At 39.3% G+C, this 16912-nt stretch overlaps 4 protein-coding genes across 4 annotated transcripts; 2 read left to right on the top strand and 2 right to left on the bottom strand.

Moving 5' to 3' along the window:
• Window positions 1-284: 284 nt before the first annotated feature.
• Window positions 285-7630, bottom strand: LOC131313802 (F-box/kelch-repeat protein At3g06240-like). The gene is made up of 2 exons (XM_058342313.1): window positions 6337-7630; window positions 285-1004 (listed from the first exon to the last, which is right to left on the bottom strand). Exon 1 carries the CDS (start codon window positions 7517-7519, stop codon window positions 6698-6700), a length of 822 nt encoding a protein of 273 aa, XP_058198296.1. The 5' UTR covers window positions 7520-7630; the 3' UTR covers window positions 285-1004; window positions 6337-6697.
• On the top strand, window positions 1565-2298 carry LOC131317183 (uncharacterized). Its single transcript, XM_058346756.1, has 2 exons — window positions 1565-1718; window positions 1787-2298. Exons 1-2 carry the CDS (start codon window positions 1565-1567, stop codon window positions 2296-2298), a joined length of 666 nt encoding a protein of 221 aa, XP_058202739.1.
• A 4083-nt stretch (window positions 7631-11713) lies between the features above and the next one.
• LOC131317184 (F-box/kelch-repeat protein At3g23880-like) lies at window positions 11714-13003 on the bottom strand. Its single transcript, XM_058346758.1, has one exon. It carries the CDS (start codon window positions 13001-13003, stop codon window positions 11714-11716), a length of 1290 nt encoding a protein of 429 aa, XP_058202741.1.
• Window positions 13004-13814: 811 nt separating this feature from the next.
• LOC131317185 (F-box/kelch-repeat protein At3g06240-like) lies at window positions 13815-14627 on the top strand. Its single transcript, XM_058346759.1, has one exon. It carries the CDS (start codon window positions 13815-13817, stop codon window positions 14625-14627), a length of 813 nt encoding a protein of 270 aa, XP_058202742.1.
• The last annotated feature ends 2285 nt before the right edge of the window (window positions 14628-16912 follow it).

Raw genomic sequence — 16912 nt, forward strand, 5'->3', positions numbered from 1 at the left:
TTTGATTACACCTACCGACTAGGATTGGGAAGAGGAAGAGCTGAAAGGGGAAGCGACATATGTGGTACATAATTATCACTCGCATAAAATGAAAAAGGGCAAGGGTGGTTACTGGACCACGGAGTACATGAAATCTTAAAGGGAAACGCATGCTCAACAGCTTTTCCATACCATAAAAGAAATTTAGACTATTCCAAAGCATACAACCTTCTTCTGAAATTGAAATCCCAAATTCATCTTACATGCGTATCTCCATGTCAAAAACATGAAAAAGACTCTTCCCCCCTTAGTCGAAGACAACAAGTATAATCTGGCAACAACGACTGTATAGAATCTCTTATAACATGAATCTACAATTCGTCATTGACAAAAGAAGGCATATAGTCATTTACAGTTCACATAACACTTTAAGAAACTACTTGTTCAATACCTCCCAATCCCACCTTGATGATTAGGAGAGACGAGGCTCTCGACATATGTGCCCCCAAATCTAAATTCAGTCGGAATGCCATGAACTACCATGTCCCTCGGTGTTTATCTTTTCGGATTGTACACAACCAAGTTCTCTACATGCAATATACCAGGTTTGTTTCCCCTGATGTGCAACAAAAATTCATCATCTGCTAACAAACACGAAACTGCTGATATAGACTTCTCAGGCACCTCAATTCTAAATGTGGTCCAAGATTCTCTTATCCCGTACTCCTCCATCATCCAAACCTCAACTTGGTCACATCTTTGGTTTTTCCGCATACCGACCACACACAGACGACCCCCAAGAACTGCCATGTGAAGATGCGAATACTTGCATTCATGAAACAAAGCAGGAAGCGGCACTTCCCTGAAAATCTCGTCCGCCAAATCGAAAGCAACAATCACATAGGAACCAGTCCCACGACAAACGCAATGGAGACACCCATTAAGAACCCCACAACTAGTCGACTCAAGCGTACAAGGGAAATCTTGAATTCTCCTCCAAGCATCAATTTTCAGTGAATAGACGGCTACAATCATCTCATCACGATCAGATTCAGATTTAGAATAAATATGATAGTAACATTAGGTTCATTCGAATGGTATGTTCCTTCCGTCATTAGTTCATTCAACGAAAATGATAAAAAGACGTGGGAAATCCTCCAAAATTGTTTCAGAGGAGTTGATAAAGTGAAGAAAATACGACTTCAAACTCTTAGAGGAGAGTTTGAAGCCCTTCACATGAAGGAATCTGAGTCTATTTCAGATTATTTCACAAGAATGTTGGTCATTGTGAATCAGATGAAGCGATATGGTGAAAGCTTGCCAGATGTTTGCGTGGTGGAGAAAATTTTTCGCTTATTGCAACCAAAGTTTCTGCCTATTGTGGTGGTTGAAGAGTCAAAAGACTTAGACTCTATGACTATTGACCAACTCTTGGGATCTTTGCAAGCTCATGAGGAAAGACTCAAGACAAATGGAAATGAAGCAGTGGAACAAGTTTTGCAAGCAAAACTCTCCTTACGAGGTAATGGAGGGAGAAATGATAGAGGTGGAAGCACCCAAAGAGGCCGAGGATGAGGACGAGGACATGGACGTGGTCGTGGACAAGGAGAAGGAGAAAGAGATAACAATGGCTCTTTCAATAATGACTTTGTACAAAGTAGTCAATTTTCAACATCAAGGTCGCGTGGAAGAGGAAGAAGCCGCGGTCGTGGAAGAGATAATCATTCAAACCCAAGAAGGTATGACAAGTCTCGAATAGAATGTTACAGCTGCCACAAATATGGACATTTTTCTTGGAAATGTGAAGATGCCAATAACCAAGTTGAAGAGCAAGCTCATTTTGTTGAAGAAAAAGAGATTGAAGTAGGACCCACTTTGTTGCTTGCGGTCAAGCAAAATGAAGAGCTGGGAGAAACTTTCTGGTATCTTGACAATGGTGCTAGTAATCATATGTGCGGCGACAAAAGGAAATTTGTAGAGCTTGATGAGACATGGAAAGGATATGTCACTTTTGGCGACTCCTCAAACGTTCCAATCATGGGAAAAGGTACAATTCTAATTCATTTGAAGAATGGTGATCATCGAATCATATCAGACGTATATTTTGTGCCAAAAATGAAGAGCAATATTTTGAGCTTGGGTCAATTTTTGGAAAGAGGTTATGAAATTCTCATAAAAGATCGTTGTCTTTCTTTAAAGGATGAAAGAAATAATTTGGTTGCAAAAGTTTCAATGACAAAGAATCGAATGTTTCTGTTAAATATTCAAACTAATGTGGCCAAGTGCTTGAAAGCAAGTGTGAAAGATATGTCATGGTGATGGCACATGAGGCTTGGACACTTGAACTTTGGAGGATTAAAAATGATGGCTCAAAAGAATATGGTACATGGCTTGCCTTCTATCAACCATCCAGATCAATTGTACGAAGAATGTTAATACGGCAAGTAGTCTCGGAAGCCCTTTCCAAAAGAATCCATTTCGAGAGCTATGGAGCCGCTTCAACTTGTTCATACCGACATTTGTGGTCCAATTAAACCAGCATCATTTGGTAAGAACAAATATTTTTTGCTTTTCATTGATGACTTTAGCAGAAAAAGTTGGGTCTATTCTTTTAAAGAAAATTCAAAAGCTTTAGGAACTTTTAAGAAATTTAAAGCTTTGGTTGAGAAGCAAAGTGGCTATGAAGTTAAAGCTTTGAGATCCGATAGAGGAGGCAAATTCACATCTAATGAATTTAAGAATTTTTGTGAAGTAATTGGAATTCGTCGTCCTTTAACGGTACCTAGATTGCCATAGCAAAATGGTGTTGCCGAGAGAAAAAGTAGATCAATTTTAAATATGGCGCGGAGGATGCTGAGGAGTAAAAGAATGCCTAAGGAATTTTGGGTAGAAGCTGTTATTATGCTGTGTATTTGTCAAATCGATGTCCTACAAGAAGTGTGAAGAACATGACACCGCAAGAAGCTTGGAGTGGAATAAAGCCCAATACATCACATATGCGAGTTTTTGGAAGTATTGCATATGTTCATGTTCCAGATCAAAAAAGGTCCAAGCTGGATTCAAAGAGAGAGAAATTCATTTTTATCGGCTATGATTCAAGCTCCAAAGGTTACAAGCTCTACCACCCAATCACTCAGAATATTGTGATTATAGAGACGTGGAATTTGACGAAGAAAGCACTTGGGAGTGAGAAAATTATGATTTTTTCCCCTATTTTGAGGAGGAGCAATCAGTTTGTGAAGCACCACAAAAGCCAATTACACCTCCAATTTCTCCTCGCATTGAACCACCATCACTTGGAGAAAGCTCAAATGAGAGAACGCCACACATGCAGAATCTCGGTGATCATTATGAAGCAACTGAACCACTGGATCTGTTTTGTATTTTTGCAGAAAGTGAGCCTTTGAACTTTGAAGAGGCTATGGAAGATGAGAAGCGGAGAAGTGCTATGCATGAAGAGATCAATGCCATAAAAAAGAATGACACGTGGGAGTTTGCTACTCTTTCAAAAGGGCAAAAAGCTATTGGGGTGAAATGGGTATACAAAGAAAAGAAGAACGAAAAAGGAGAGGTCGAAAGGTATAAAGCAAGATTGGTGGCTAAGGGATATAGTCAACGTGCTGGAATTGAATACGAAGAGGTATTTGCTCCTGTTGCCCGTTTACTATAAGGTTGTTGATTTCTCGAGCTGCTTACAATAAATGGAAGATTTATCAAATGGATGTCAACTATGCGTTCTTAAATGGGTTGCTTGAGGAAGAGGTGTACGTTGAACAACCTTTGGGGCATGTGGTCAAAGGCCATGAGGATAAAGTTCTGAGGCTTAAGAAGGCATTGTATGGATTGAAACAAGCGCCGAGAGCATGGAATACTAGAATTGATAAGTATTTCATTGTTAATGGTTTCACCAAATGTCCACACGAGCATGCTCTTTATGCTAAGGCGATGGTTCGAGAATTCGAGATGACTGATATAGGAATTATGGCCTACTACCTTGGGACTGAAGTGAAACAACAGGAGGATGGCATTTTTATTTCTCAAGAAGGATATGCAAGAAACCTACTCCATAAATTTGAGATGGCTAATTGCAATCCAGTAAACACCCCCATGGAGTGTGGAATGAAGTTGTCAAAGCATGACGATGGAGAAAAGGTAAATACAACAGCTTTCTCGAAAGTTTGGTTGGTAGTTTGCGGTATTTGACATGTACAAGGCCTGATATTTTGTTTGGAGTTGGGCTCATTAGTCGTTTTACGGGAACACCCACCACTGTTCAGCTGAAAGCTGCAAAAAGAATTCTTCGTTATGTTAAAGGCACGCTGGATTTTGGGTTGCTTTATTCATCTTCTAAGGAATTGAAGCTCGTGGGATATTGCGACAGTGATTGGGCTGGAAATCTAGATGACAGTAAAAGCACTACAGGTTTGGTATTTTTCTTGGGAGATGCTGCTTTCACATGGAGATCAAAGAAACAAACCATTGTAGCACTTTCTACTTGTGAGGCAGAGTATGTTGCTACTTCATCATGCACATGTCATGCAGTTTGGCTTCGGAACTTATTAAAGGATTTGTTTTTCGTGCAAGAGGAAGCTACAGAAATTTTTGTTGATAACAAGTCTGCAATTGCTTTGTCGAGGAATCCCGTTTTTCATGATCGGAGTAAACATATTGATACAAGGTATCATTACCATAGAGAATGCATTACAAATAAGGAGGTGGAGCTCAAGTACGTAAAGTCTCATGATCAGCTTGCAGACATTTTTACAAAGCCGCTGAAGTACGAGGACATTGGAAGGCTTCGGGCACTACTTGGAGTTACTAAGAAAGTCAAGTTTAAAGGGGAGTGTTGAAAAGATAAACTTGACTTAACTTAAAAAAAAAAAAAAAAGAAGATAAACTTGACTTGTGACTGTTGGAATTTTCTACACAGTTTCTAGAATGGTTCATGTATTTGGAAGTTCATGTATTCCTAGGATCATGAATCTAGGAAGGTTCATGTATGATGCTTGGGAAGTAGAAGCCTATTAATTTTAGTCTTATCTATTAGAGCCTATAAATACCTGATGTACCACCTGGTTTTATGCAAGTGGAATACAAGAATTGAGTTCCGAGTATATTCCTCTTCCCTTCTCTCGAACATCTTGTAGACCATTTTGGATAATTTTCCAACAGGGCAAAGGTAAGCAATTGAGGTCAATAAGGTAGATAAAGAACTTAACGTTGTGCTTGGTTCACAATAGTATAGCGTTCATTCCGTCAATTGGTTCGTTAAAAGATAACGGTAGACATTATCCATGGAACCATCATCCACAAGAGTGAAATGGTCCTTCCATTGCCAAACCAAGGAATGAAGATTCCAGCCTTTGCTAAATCATTCAACACCCCGACTTTATTCTCACAGAAAGAACTAAATACCACTAACACATTTCAACTAGAAGACTTCAATTTCTCAAGAAGCTGCATTCCATAACTAAAACCCAGATATTATGCACAACGGGTTGCTAAACTAAAGAGTAAAGACTACGAGCGAGTTCTCATGATGTATTAGTTCAGTCCAGTACTAATGAAAGCCCAAATGATTTAGTAAGCTTTGCAGGATTGGCAATAAAAGAGAGGATTGAGGCTTGGGAAGCAACACAAATAATCGACAAGCTAAAAAGACCTCAACTCGTGGCAATGAAAGTAATGAATTGAGATAGGTCGCATTGGATTCCTTCCAACTAAGTCCAGAGGGGAAGACTAGTAATGAATTGAGATTTTTATGTTGTCACTGCCAAGTGCCAATAAAAGGCAAACAATCATACCAGGTACCCCTTTGTCCAAACATTCTCAAACTGTCTATGTACGCTCCCAAAATGAATGATACTAGTTTAGGGAAAAAAAAACTACTCTTTCTCTACGGAATAAACAAAATATTGGAAAACTATTCATGTACTTATTGCTAATAATTTTTCTTTGATGTTGCGTAAGAAATGCCATATTCTTTATATCATGGAAGGGCAGAAACGTGACGTAAGAGTATTCAATTCTTCATTAATAAAAAAAATTTACGTGCAGTGAGTATCCAAGGAGCATGCGCATCATATATGGACATTACACCCCTTTATGAGTGCTCATCCGGTCATACTTCATAGGTTAGACTCCAACGATTTAGGTTTTTGAGTGCGCCCTAGCAACTTGTGTATGATCAACATTCATCAAATTTCAACTTATATAAGCAGCAAGAAAGAATATGTTAATTTGCAACCTCCAAAAACCTTTTTAAGTATAGAAGCTCGCGCAACACACGATATATACAATACTTAATCAACAAAAGAAGTGATCGATTCATTTCTATTTTGGAAAGTGGAAACATACTTGATCACGCTTTGAACTTTCACCTGAAGAACCTTCATATTGTCTCCGGAATCCGTCCTCCATGATTAGGAGAGCGGAGGGTCTCGATGTAGTGGTTCCCAACCAGAGATGTAGTTGGAATGCCAGGAACCACCACTTCCCTTCGTGTTCCTTGCGTTTGATTGCAAAGAATTAGTTTCTCCCCGTCAAATTCATCTTCCACCCTTCCACTGATACTTGTAAATCTCTCTCTCCTCAACACAAGTTCCTCTTGCGTTGACAAACACAACACTGCCACTATAGAACTCCCAGGATTAGCGATCGAAAAAAAATCCATCCATGACTCTTTTACACCATAATCCATCATCATCCAAACATCAATTCAGTCACTCTTCGACCAAACAAGCAAACAGAGACAACCCTCAAGAACCACCATGTCATGCCCCCGATACTCGGTATCATCATACGAGGCAGGCAACTCCACTTCCCTGAAAATCTCATCCGCCAAATCGAAGGCAACAACTTCAGAATAATCCAAACCACCAGTCCTCCCACATAGCAAATGGAGATGCTCGTTAAAGCAAACCCCACGACCACGTCCCACAGGATCATAAGGGAAATCTTGAATTGTCCTCCAAGCATTATTTTTCAGTGAATAGACAGCCACAATCGTAGTGTCGGCATCATTAGCGTTTCGCCGTTGCTTAAAAAAGGGCATCACAACCTTGTAATCAACCGGATACGAGACATAACCCAACCCAGGTGGATAAAAGACATCCACCGAAGAGTATTGAGGAAAAGGGGAAGGAAAAGCGGAAGGCAGTTCTTTCCATTCACTAGTAGATGGATTAAATAAGAAGTTGACAAAACCTTCATCGGAAACTAGAACCAGACCATTACAAGAGCTCACTGACCTAGAGTCGACGCTCATGTGGTTGAAGGGAGGATGATCAAGCCTTTCAGGGGTCAGGTTCGCGTCGGAGAAATCTAGGGAGTAGAGATCGAAAGAGCTGGTAAAGAGAATGGCTTTACGTGGGCGGTGGGTGGCTTTGGTTCGATTGAGACGGGTTTGAGCGAAATGAGGGGAAGAAATTAGGGTTTTCCATGAGGGAGAAACGCATTTGAATCGGGAGAGAGATTTGAAGGGTAGTCGAGAGAGTATGACGGTGATGATTTCCTGGGGAAGGGCTCCGCCGTCGGACATGGTCTCCGGACGTGAGGTTTTTGGGTGATTGCGTAAAGCTATGGCAGAAGAGAAGGGAAGGATGTGTGGCTAGTGACGTTTTTGGGTAATGGAGACTTTTTGTTTTTTTGTTTTTTGTTTGATCATGCAAAGAAGTGGAGTTTGCTAGTGTAATTATTATCAAAAATATACTCATACAACAATTCAAAAACAATACTAAACATAACCTCTCACATACATGTGGGCTCCACATACTATTATGTGTGGGCTCCACATGTATGTGAGAGGTTGTGTGAGTTGTTGCGTTTGGATCGTTGTGTGAGTAACATTGTTGAATTATTGTTCCGTAGACCCATCGCATCGTGAAATTAATGATCGTGCACGTTAGGGCTGTAAACCGGCCAAAAATTTGAGTTTGAGCCCGGCTCGAATTTTAACGAGCTGAGCTTAGTCATTTACTAAATGAGTTTTTTTAATCGAGCCGAATTTTTGTCAAACGAGTCAAGTTGACTCGTTTACTAGATGAGCCAAAAATTGAAGCTCGAGCTCGACTCGTTTACTTAATGAGTCAAGCTGAGCCAAGAGTTAACCATCCGACTGAGCTTGCGAACTGTTCATGTGGACTCAAGTGCAATCTGAACGAAATTGTGTCTGGAATTATGTTTAACGATTGTGTTGATAGCATTGCTATTTTTTTTTTTTTTGGTTACTTGCCAAGTAGTGCTCCAAGACTCTACTACGGGCGCTATGTAAATACAGAGTATGTGGTTTTGGGGAGCTATGAGATACCAATGCCAAAGAGTATTGGATAATTTTTCTTTATGAGATTCAAAGTGATCATGTCCGACGACAATTAAACAATAACCCCTTCTTCCTTGTTGGAAAAAAAAAAAAGGGAGATTTTCATTTTAAATAAAATCAAATTGGAGACTCGCCTTACATCCATTAGCACCAACAATTTGGAAACTCCTTTTGACTTTACCGAAAACTAGGAAAGATAAATAAAAAAATTCATTGTCGAACTACTATCATCGATTACCCCTCGATTCACATTCGTTTACAAGCAATGGCGATCTTTGATCTCAAACATATCTGCCACAAAAACCGGCTCACTGGACAGTTCTTGTCCTATCCGACTCAGGAGCATATTCTTTTTCTCCTCACTCCATTGACCAACACCAACAAGAAGAACTTCAAGTGAAAAGTGTTTATATTCCTTGGAACATGAATGCATCCGTTAATCCTTACAAGATTTGATTCTTGAGATCTTGTAACAGGTTGTTACTTATGCATGCCTATGAGGATTTGTTCTTGTCAAATGATGAATTTTGTTGGGTGTCTTTCTCCTTGATTGCCTCTTCCATTTATAGACGATGGGTCTATCTTCAACTTGTATTCTCCACGTTTTCTTTTAGCGCCCAAGTCTTCATTCAAATTTGATTTAAAATGCTCTCCATTCCCTCTAAAAACGGTTGCAAAGGTCTTCAAACTGCCACTTGACTTGGTCTTCTCGGAAAACTTTTCTCCTTCCACGTTTGACGTTTGTTGATGTAGATTGTGGCTAACTTCTGGATAATGGGCTCCTGCTTTTGTGCAACATGAATTAGTGCTTCGGAATAATTTACTCAGATGATTCATTGAAAACATAACCAATTTCTCTCATGAAACGGGACTCTAATGACACCATTCGATGGTTTTAAGAGTTAATTAGCTGTTGTGCTTAATTATCATCTTAATACCTATCATTTGATGACCAAACATGGTTGTTTCCAATCTAAACGATGCCGTATAGTACTGAAATAACATCGTAATTAAACCCTTCGATTCTCTGTTTCTTAAGCTTAATTACGACGTGTTTTGATTGGATCATGCACTATTTATTGTCAAGTGTAATTTTCTTATTGGGTGGTATATTTTAGGATGTAAACAAGTGTGAATTTAGAATTGGTTAATAATTCATCAATCTCAATATTAAGGTTTATTTAGATTTATGCATTTTTATAGGGCAATGCCCATGGCCGCAACTGATAGTTTCAACCATCATTAGAAGTTTGGAAGAGATTGACACGAGATGGAAATATCAATGGAGCAATCGAAGGCAGTGCAGATTGTCCTATATGTAGTTTGGCAACGTTTATGTAATTGATAGTTTAGTTATTGTAAGATGATTTTCTACTTCTTGTTTTGGAAAACATGGTCTTTTTGTTGAATTCTCTATGCAAGAAGGTATTTTCTCTTCAGTTTCTGTAGGTTGAGCACTATTTTCAAGAAAATATAGAATAACAGGAACATTTAACAATTTTGAAAACAAACCAAGAAAGAGAATATCGAGAACTCTCTAAGAGCAAGCAGGAAAAAAAGATACTTTTGTCGTGTTGGTACTTAACTGTAAAAATGGTTCCTCCATCGCTCTTGCAGCATGCCCCCGTTCGGGCTATACGGCTTTCGTAATACATGAAGCAGCTGAGCGATAGATCTTCGATCGCTATATTCTTGCGATAGCGAGACCTTTTAGTCTTATTCTTTTGTTTTCAAACAGTGATCATTCATTAGGCCGGCCCGACCAAACATGGAAAGGCCGGTCCAGGCAAGCTAGATTATGGAACTATTCTGACCGAATTGGGTCTAATGGAACAAGATCTTGATCTCAATAAGGAATTGGAATCTGGAATGTGGTGACGACGGAGATCAAAGAATACCAATCGTAATATTGATTTGAGATGGTATCTTCTGGAATGTGGTGTTGTGCTATTGCTATTGTGATGGTGATTATCTTCCGTCTCCCTCCCCTGTTTTTTTTCTTTCCTATCTTAAGCAATTTATGAAGTATTAAAGATTTAATTCTAATTGGACACGAATTCCAATTACCAAAAAAGAGTTGGGCTCTGCTTATGAGTAGCTGGAAAAGACGATTTTCTATATTTTGAGATTTATCATATCATAATTAAGTATAGAAATCATGCGATCGTTAAAATGAAACTAAAGATAATTATATGCAACAATGGGTGGGTAAGGTATAGGATAAATTTTTCTTTAGTTCCTGAAATGCAAATGTAAATAATACTACTCCATATGCTTTGCCAAGGAGCATCGGCTTCAGCAACAAACAACCATCTATAGAAGGCTCACTGTATCTAATTTGTGGTCAATGCTTAGATCTTGCCGTGTGCTCGGTGAGACAAAAAGTAGATTTAGCCCAATGGTAGAGTGATTTGGATCTCGTAGTTGCGTTATTTGATGGGAGTCTACTTATCTTTTAAAGTATCTATTTTGCGTGAAAATATGAAGAGGAAGGTTAAATGTCATTCATACAATTACACTTTTGTCATGGGTCTTGTTTTCTCCCGTTAAAAAGAATAAAAATTTGGCCCAACTCTCATGTGGTATTCAAATGAAAGGCTATGAGATAATAAACTGTTCCGATACCAATAAGTATCTATCGGCCGGATTACATTAGCCCTCCACCACTGATTTAACTACCAAGATTTGAACCCAAACATTGAGCAATAAAAGTCTAATAGTTACTCTCTAAACTAACCAATTGTCAATTTGTCATCGGTATGTGGGATTAATGGAAACATAAGTGAGAGAAACTCCACTGGGCTGGTAGCTAAATCCTCTAATTTCGCCAAAGTTTGATGTCAAATTTTGACAAAGCCATTCCTGTGGTCCAGTTTTTCATTTTTTTTCTTCTTTTGTCTAGTTTACAAGACAATTGACTTCATTCTTTGAATGGTTTGCCACCAAATCAAAGGAATATATGCATCAAACTAATTCTGCAGTCAAATTCAAGCTCCTTGAAAAGGCCTCAAAGTGGCTCTTGCTCTGGCCTTTATGTTGTAAATTTAGCAACAATAAGATAAGATTCTTGAAAAGAACAACCAATTTATTGATGGATATAATTTTGTGGCTAATATATATCATTATAGGAAATTGATATTCGCGGTTCACTTTTTACCGATGGCGCTTCAATTTAACGTGAAGTTAGTAGTAACTTCATAAACAAAGTATAACACCATCAGTAAAAAATGAGCGCGAATATCAATTTCCTATAATGATATATATTAGCCACAAAATTAGAAGCATAGGATTCCAATCTCAAGAAAACTAAACTTAGATGTCTAAAGACAATGTAATAAATGAAGCTAAAAACTAGATAGAAAGATGGACTAAATCATCACAACATTCTCCAGCTTCTTCTCTCTTCCTTGCTATCTACTGCCTATTCCTCTTCAAACTTCGCTTCTTTTGTGTTCCTTGAGCTCCCTTTGCTTCAGGATCTAAGTAATCCCATGTACTATCCTCTTTTCCCTTTATCATTTTCCGTGGAGAGGCTGAAAGAAAGTGTTCCACATATGTTGCTATCCCACTTCGCTCCTCGTTTTCCCACGTGTAGTCTTTAGGCTCAACTAAACTTTCCTCATACGCCATTGCTGCCATTGTGCAACTGGATGGATCTCTTGGAACAGCCCTGCAGAAATCACCATTAGAATTGTACGCGTTAACACGTCCCCCACCATACCCAGTGTGTTCGCTCATTAGAACTTCACCATCTTTTGTACAACATAACAGCTGGATTATACTACTAACCCTGAAGGTCGAACTAATGACAAACCTAACATTCCATGATTTTTGCACACCGTATGCCTCCATCACCCATACTTGGGTTTTGCGTTGGCGATGACGAATCATACAGAGGCATCCATCCAAAACTCCCAACCCAAGCAAAATAAATTTATTCCGATCCTCAGGCAGCTTTGGCATTGGTACCTTCTTGAATTCATCCACCCGGGGATCAAAGGAAATGATACAATGGGTCAAAACATAGTCAGTGTTACGGGCAAACCAATGAAGTTGTCCATTCAAAATTGGGCCTGAATGGACTGCGCCAGTATTAGAAGGGAAGCATACCTCTTTCCAATATTTTCGTCGAAAATTCCCTACCATTGTGAATTTACCGTCACTGGGATCAAAAGGACATAAAGCCATGATGGCCTTGTACCCATTAGTAGAGGAATCATAACAAAGCCCAGAAGTAATTGGAGAACGAACCGTCAACTGATGGTACGACAAGACCTTCTTGAAATACCCATTTAGTGGATTCCATAAATACAAATCCACCTTAATCCCCAAAAGAAACAACCCATTACACGAACCATAGATGTGAACTAAACCATGACGGACATCCAGATTTTCCCATGGTGTTTGAACCTTTTCCACCGAGCATTGTTGGGCTATGGATTGAAAGGACAAGGATCTATCATACAAGTGGGACATAACAAGAACCTTTTGCCTTTTTGATAGGGTTATTAAGTTTGAGTCGGAGATCAAAGAAGACCACTCTTTGGAAACGCACCTTAATCGACAGAGAGAATCATGGGTTAGTCTTGATAGAATTTCGAGGATGATTTCTTGTGGGATGTTTGGAAAATTGTTTGGTTCTGATTTTGATCTGATCTCCAAGTGCCTTTTCTTACGTCTTCTTCCTCTTCCTCCGCGCTCCATTCTCGTCGGGAACTGTTAAGGGAGACTAGGATTTTCAATGCTTGTGTTCGCTTCAATTATAGGTTTCCGGATCCGTCGTCTAAATTCCTCACAAATGAAAAATTATTCCATGTGGTGTGCCAATACACTAAGCGGTAAAATCATTTTGCGGTAAAGCATTGTGATGCTTGTTCTCTTATATCGTGATTATTCAAATAAGTTAATAGGAGGTCTTAGGGAAAATTTCAAAAAAAAAACTCCTACATCTACCTCGCGAAATCTACAAACCCCCTCCATCTTTTTTGAAGTTTTGATGTCTCCCATTTTTAAGATTAACGGAAAAACTCCTACAAAAAATTGATCTGTCATTGGGTGGGAACAACTCCTCCATATCCGCCCATTGGATGGGTTGTATCAAATGGAGCTTTTTACTCAAACGACTAAAATTATGAGGGCGGGCTAGGGCTCTATGGCCTTGGGATTGGGGTTCGATCTCTTCTGTCTCAAAATTTTTTTGTGCTTCTGTGCTGCGGGATTTTTCGATCGTTTGATTGAGTTATTATTATTATTTTTTATATTTTGAAACTAACGGCCTAAAAATTCCTTGGCATAGAGGATCAAATGGCCAGAAAATCCCTAGACACATGAATTTTCGGCACGGATGATTGTGGCTTGGGGCTGGAGAGTGGAGATGATGTTACCTTCTTTTTAAATAGAACGCCAACCCAATACGAGGCATGAGGTGATGAGGGGCCATGGCCAAAGCACCACCACTGAAACATCCAAGCTCCCATCAACCACTTAAAACATCATCACCACCGTGGCGGCAGCCATGTCCAACGACAGAACCCTTCCCCAGGAGATCCTCACCGATGTGCTCTCTCAGCTACCCGCCAAATCCCTTTGCCGATTCAACTCTGTTTCTCCCTCCTGGAATTTCCTAATCTTTGCCACACAACCCACCTCAATTGAACCAACATCGAAAACACTCAATATCTCTATCCGAATAAGATCATTATGTCCACCTATCACGATCGCCGACATAAATCAAACAGCTACAAAGCTTGATTTTTCTACGGCGAAACAACATGACACCGTTGAGTGGGTCAGGGTATGGGGCTCCTGTGATGATTTGCTTCTCGTTTCCGATGAAGGTAACTCCAACTTCATCTTGTTGAATCCATCCACCAGAGAATGCAAGAAACTGCTGACATGTCCTTTCTTCCACGCTCTGGTTGGTGTTGGTGAGTTCGTCGCTTACACTTATGGCGTTGGTTACTATTCCTTTATCGATGGTTACGATTCCTGTACGGATGGTTACGAGGTTGTGATGCTTTCTTACTCTAGTCTGAGTGACATAACGATTGTTGCTGTTTATTCACTGAGAAATGATGCTTGGAGGAGACTTCGAGATTTCCCTTCTATGCTCATGCGGTATACTTGTGGGGTTCTATTTAATGGGTGTCTCCATTGGCTTGGTTGGAGGGCTGGTTCCTTTGCGATTGTAGCTATCGATTTGTCCGATGAGTTTTTCAGGAAAGTGCCGCTGCATGTTGCGTTGGATGCTTGCAAGATCGGTTTATTCTATGAGTTGGTTGTTCTCGGGGATTGTCTCTGTTTGGTTTATAGGCAGCTTAGTTACTAAGTTGAAGTTCAGATGATGAAGGAATACGGGCTAAGAGAATCTTGGAAAAAAATTACGATTGAGATGCCTGAGAGGCCTACATTGATATTGTTGGGGTTGTTAGCCGAAGACAAATTGTTGTTCAAACCCAATGAAGTGATGCTAGATGGAGATAAAACAGAGAAACTGGTTGTGTACAATCCGAAAACCGAATAATAAAGGACGTTGTGATTTGTGGCATTCCGTTTGAATTTACATTTGGGGGCACCTACATTGAGAGCCTCGTCTCTTCTCATCATGGAGGAGGGATTGGGAGGCAATGAATGAGAAGCTTCTTCTGGTACTTTTTTTCATGTAGAAATGATTAATCTATGCTATCTTTTGTTGATGAATACTTCTAGAGGCATAATCTCAAGGCATTTCGAAGTCATAAACGCACTTTCAAACGTCAAACATCAGTTGCGGTCACGCATTGCCCTATAAAAATGAAGAGATCTAAATTAAATTTGCCATAAAACCTTCATAAAGAGATTGGTGAAGTATTAGTCAATTCTTAATTCGAGCCATGAAGTCCACCACCAGGTATAAGACCCTTGCACGAGTTACAGATCAATGGCTGAGCTTCCGCGTCATTCTCCGCCTTAGCTTCCCTAAGCTTCACCATTTTCTTCTGATTTCAAATCTTACTCAAATTCTGGTTAAAATTTTCAAAAATTGATTTCATTTAAATTGAATTTTTCTCAGATTTACAAGGTCATTTTTTTCTTCTCATACTTGTAACAATGTCATTAATGAACTATTTACACAAATTTATGCTTAGATTTGAATTTACCAACTCCAATGTGGCCTGTTTCCAATCCGAACACTGCCATTGTTAACTTAATTGGTCAGTGTTTGCAATATTTATCCAACCCAGTGCAAACTGCGCAAGGCTTTTGCTCTGTTAACAACGGTAAACGATGCCGTGTCAAGTCGTCAGCTTGCAGCATCTACTGCTGTGAACCCCTCCTACTTTTACATATGCTCAAACTATTACTCGAGGATGAGCTAATTAATAAATCTATGAGAAGGCCCTTTTGTTTCTTTGTTTCATTTCTACTCCCAAGTTAGACAAAGAAATAAAGCATCCACAATGCCCCAAAACTCCCCAAACCACACACTAAAACTATGCTAAATGGAATATTAATTAGAGACTGCACAATCTTGTGCATTCAGGTGCCCCCTATGAAAAGAACTGTTGCAACTCCACCTGCAAACACAATGTTGCACAAGTCATGTTGTACGCTATAGAAAACTACCCCATGCACTCCAAGTAGTTGAGTTCACCCACATAAATGAAACAACTTGAAAACATTCAGTATTTTCATCCACAAAACTCGAGATCCTGGTGGACAAATTTAAGATTGAAACACGTGAGGTTTGCTTTTAGAGGTTTTCTGCTAGTCCGGCCAAATTCACACCCCTTTACAAAGTCACTTGTGAGAGCATCACTCTGAGTAAAAATATGAGTAAAAACTCCATTTAATATCATTGGAGTAGGTAGAATCTAAGCATAAATTTTAGGAAATAGTTCATTGACACTGTTGTAAATACAAGAAGAAAAATATGACCTAGTAAATAAAAGAATAAAATTCACTTTATTTGAAATGGATTTTAGAAAATTCTAACCAGAATATATTATGAGTTAGATCTGAATCGGAAGAAATGGCGAAGTATAAGCTTTCTAAGGACGCTAAAGGCGAAGAATGACGCAGGAGCTCAGCCCTTGATGTGTAACTTGTGCAAGGGGCTCTTCTACCTGCTGGTGAACTTCATGGCTCAGAAAAACCACATGGACATTGCAATGGGAAGCCGGCCTCATGTGTTAATTTAGAATTGATTAATACTTGATCAATCTCAATATTAAGGTTTATTTAGATTTCTGCATTGTTATAGGGCAATGCCCATGGCCGCAATTGATAGTTTCAACCATCGTTAGAAGTTTGGAAGAGATTGACACGAGATGGTAATATCAATGGAGCAATTGAAGCTAGTGCAGATTGTCCTATATGTAGTTTGGCAAAGTTTATGTAATTGATAGGTAAGTTATTCTAAGATGATTTTCTACTGCCTGTTCTGGAAAACATGGCCTTCTGCAAGTGGTTGAATTCTCTATGCAAGAAGGCATTTTCTCTTCAGTTTCTGTAGATTGAGCACCCTTTTCAAGGAAATATAGAATAGCAAGAACAGTTAACAAGTCAAGAAAGAGAACATCGAGAACTCTCTAAGAGCGAGCAGGAAAAAAGACACTTTTGCCACGTTGGTAC

The sequence above is a fragment of the Rhododendron vialii genome, chromosome 2a (genome assembly GCF_030253575.1).
Source record: "Rhododendron vialii isolate Sample 1 chromosome 2a, ASM3025357v1".
Taxonomy (NCBI): Eukaryota; Viridiplantae; Streptophyta; class Magnoliopsida; order Ericales; family Ericaceae; genus Rhododendron; species Rhododendron vialii.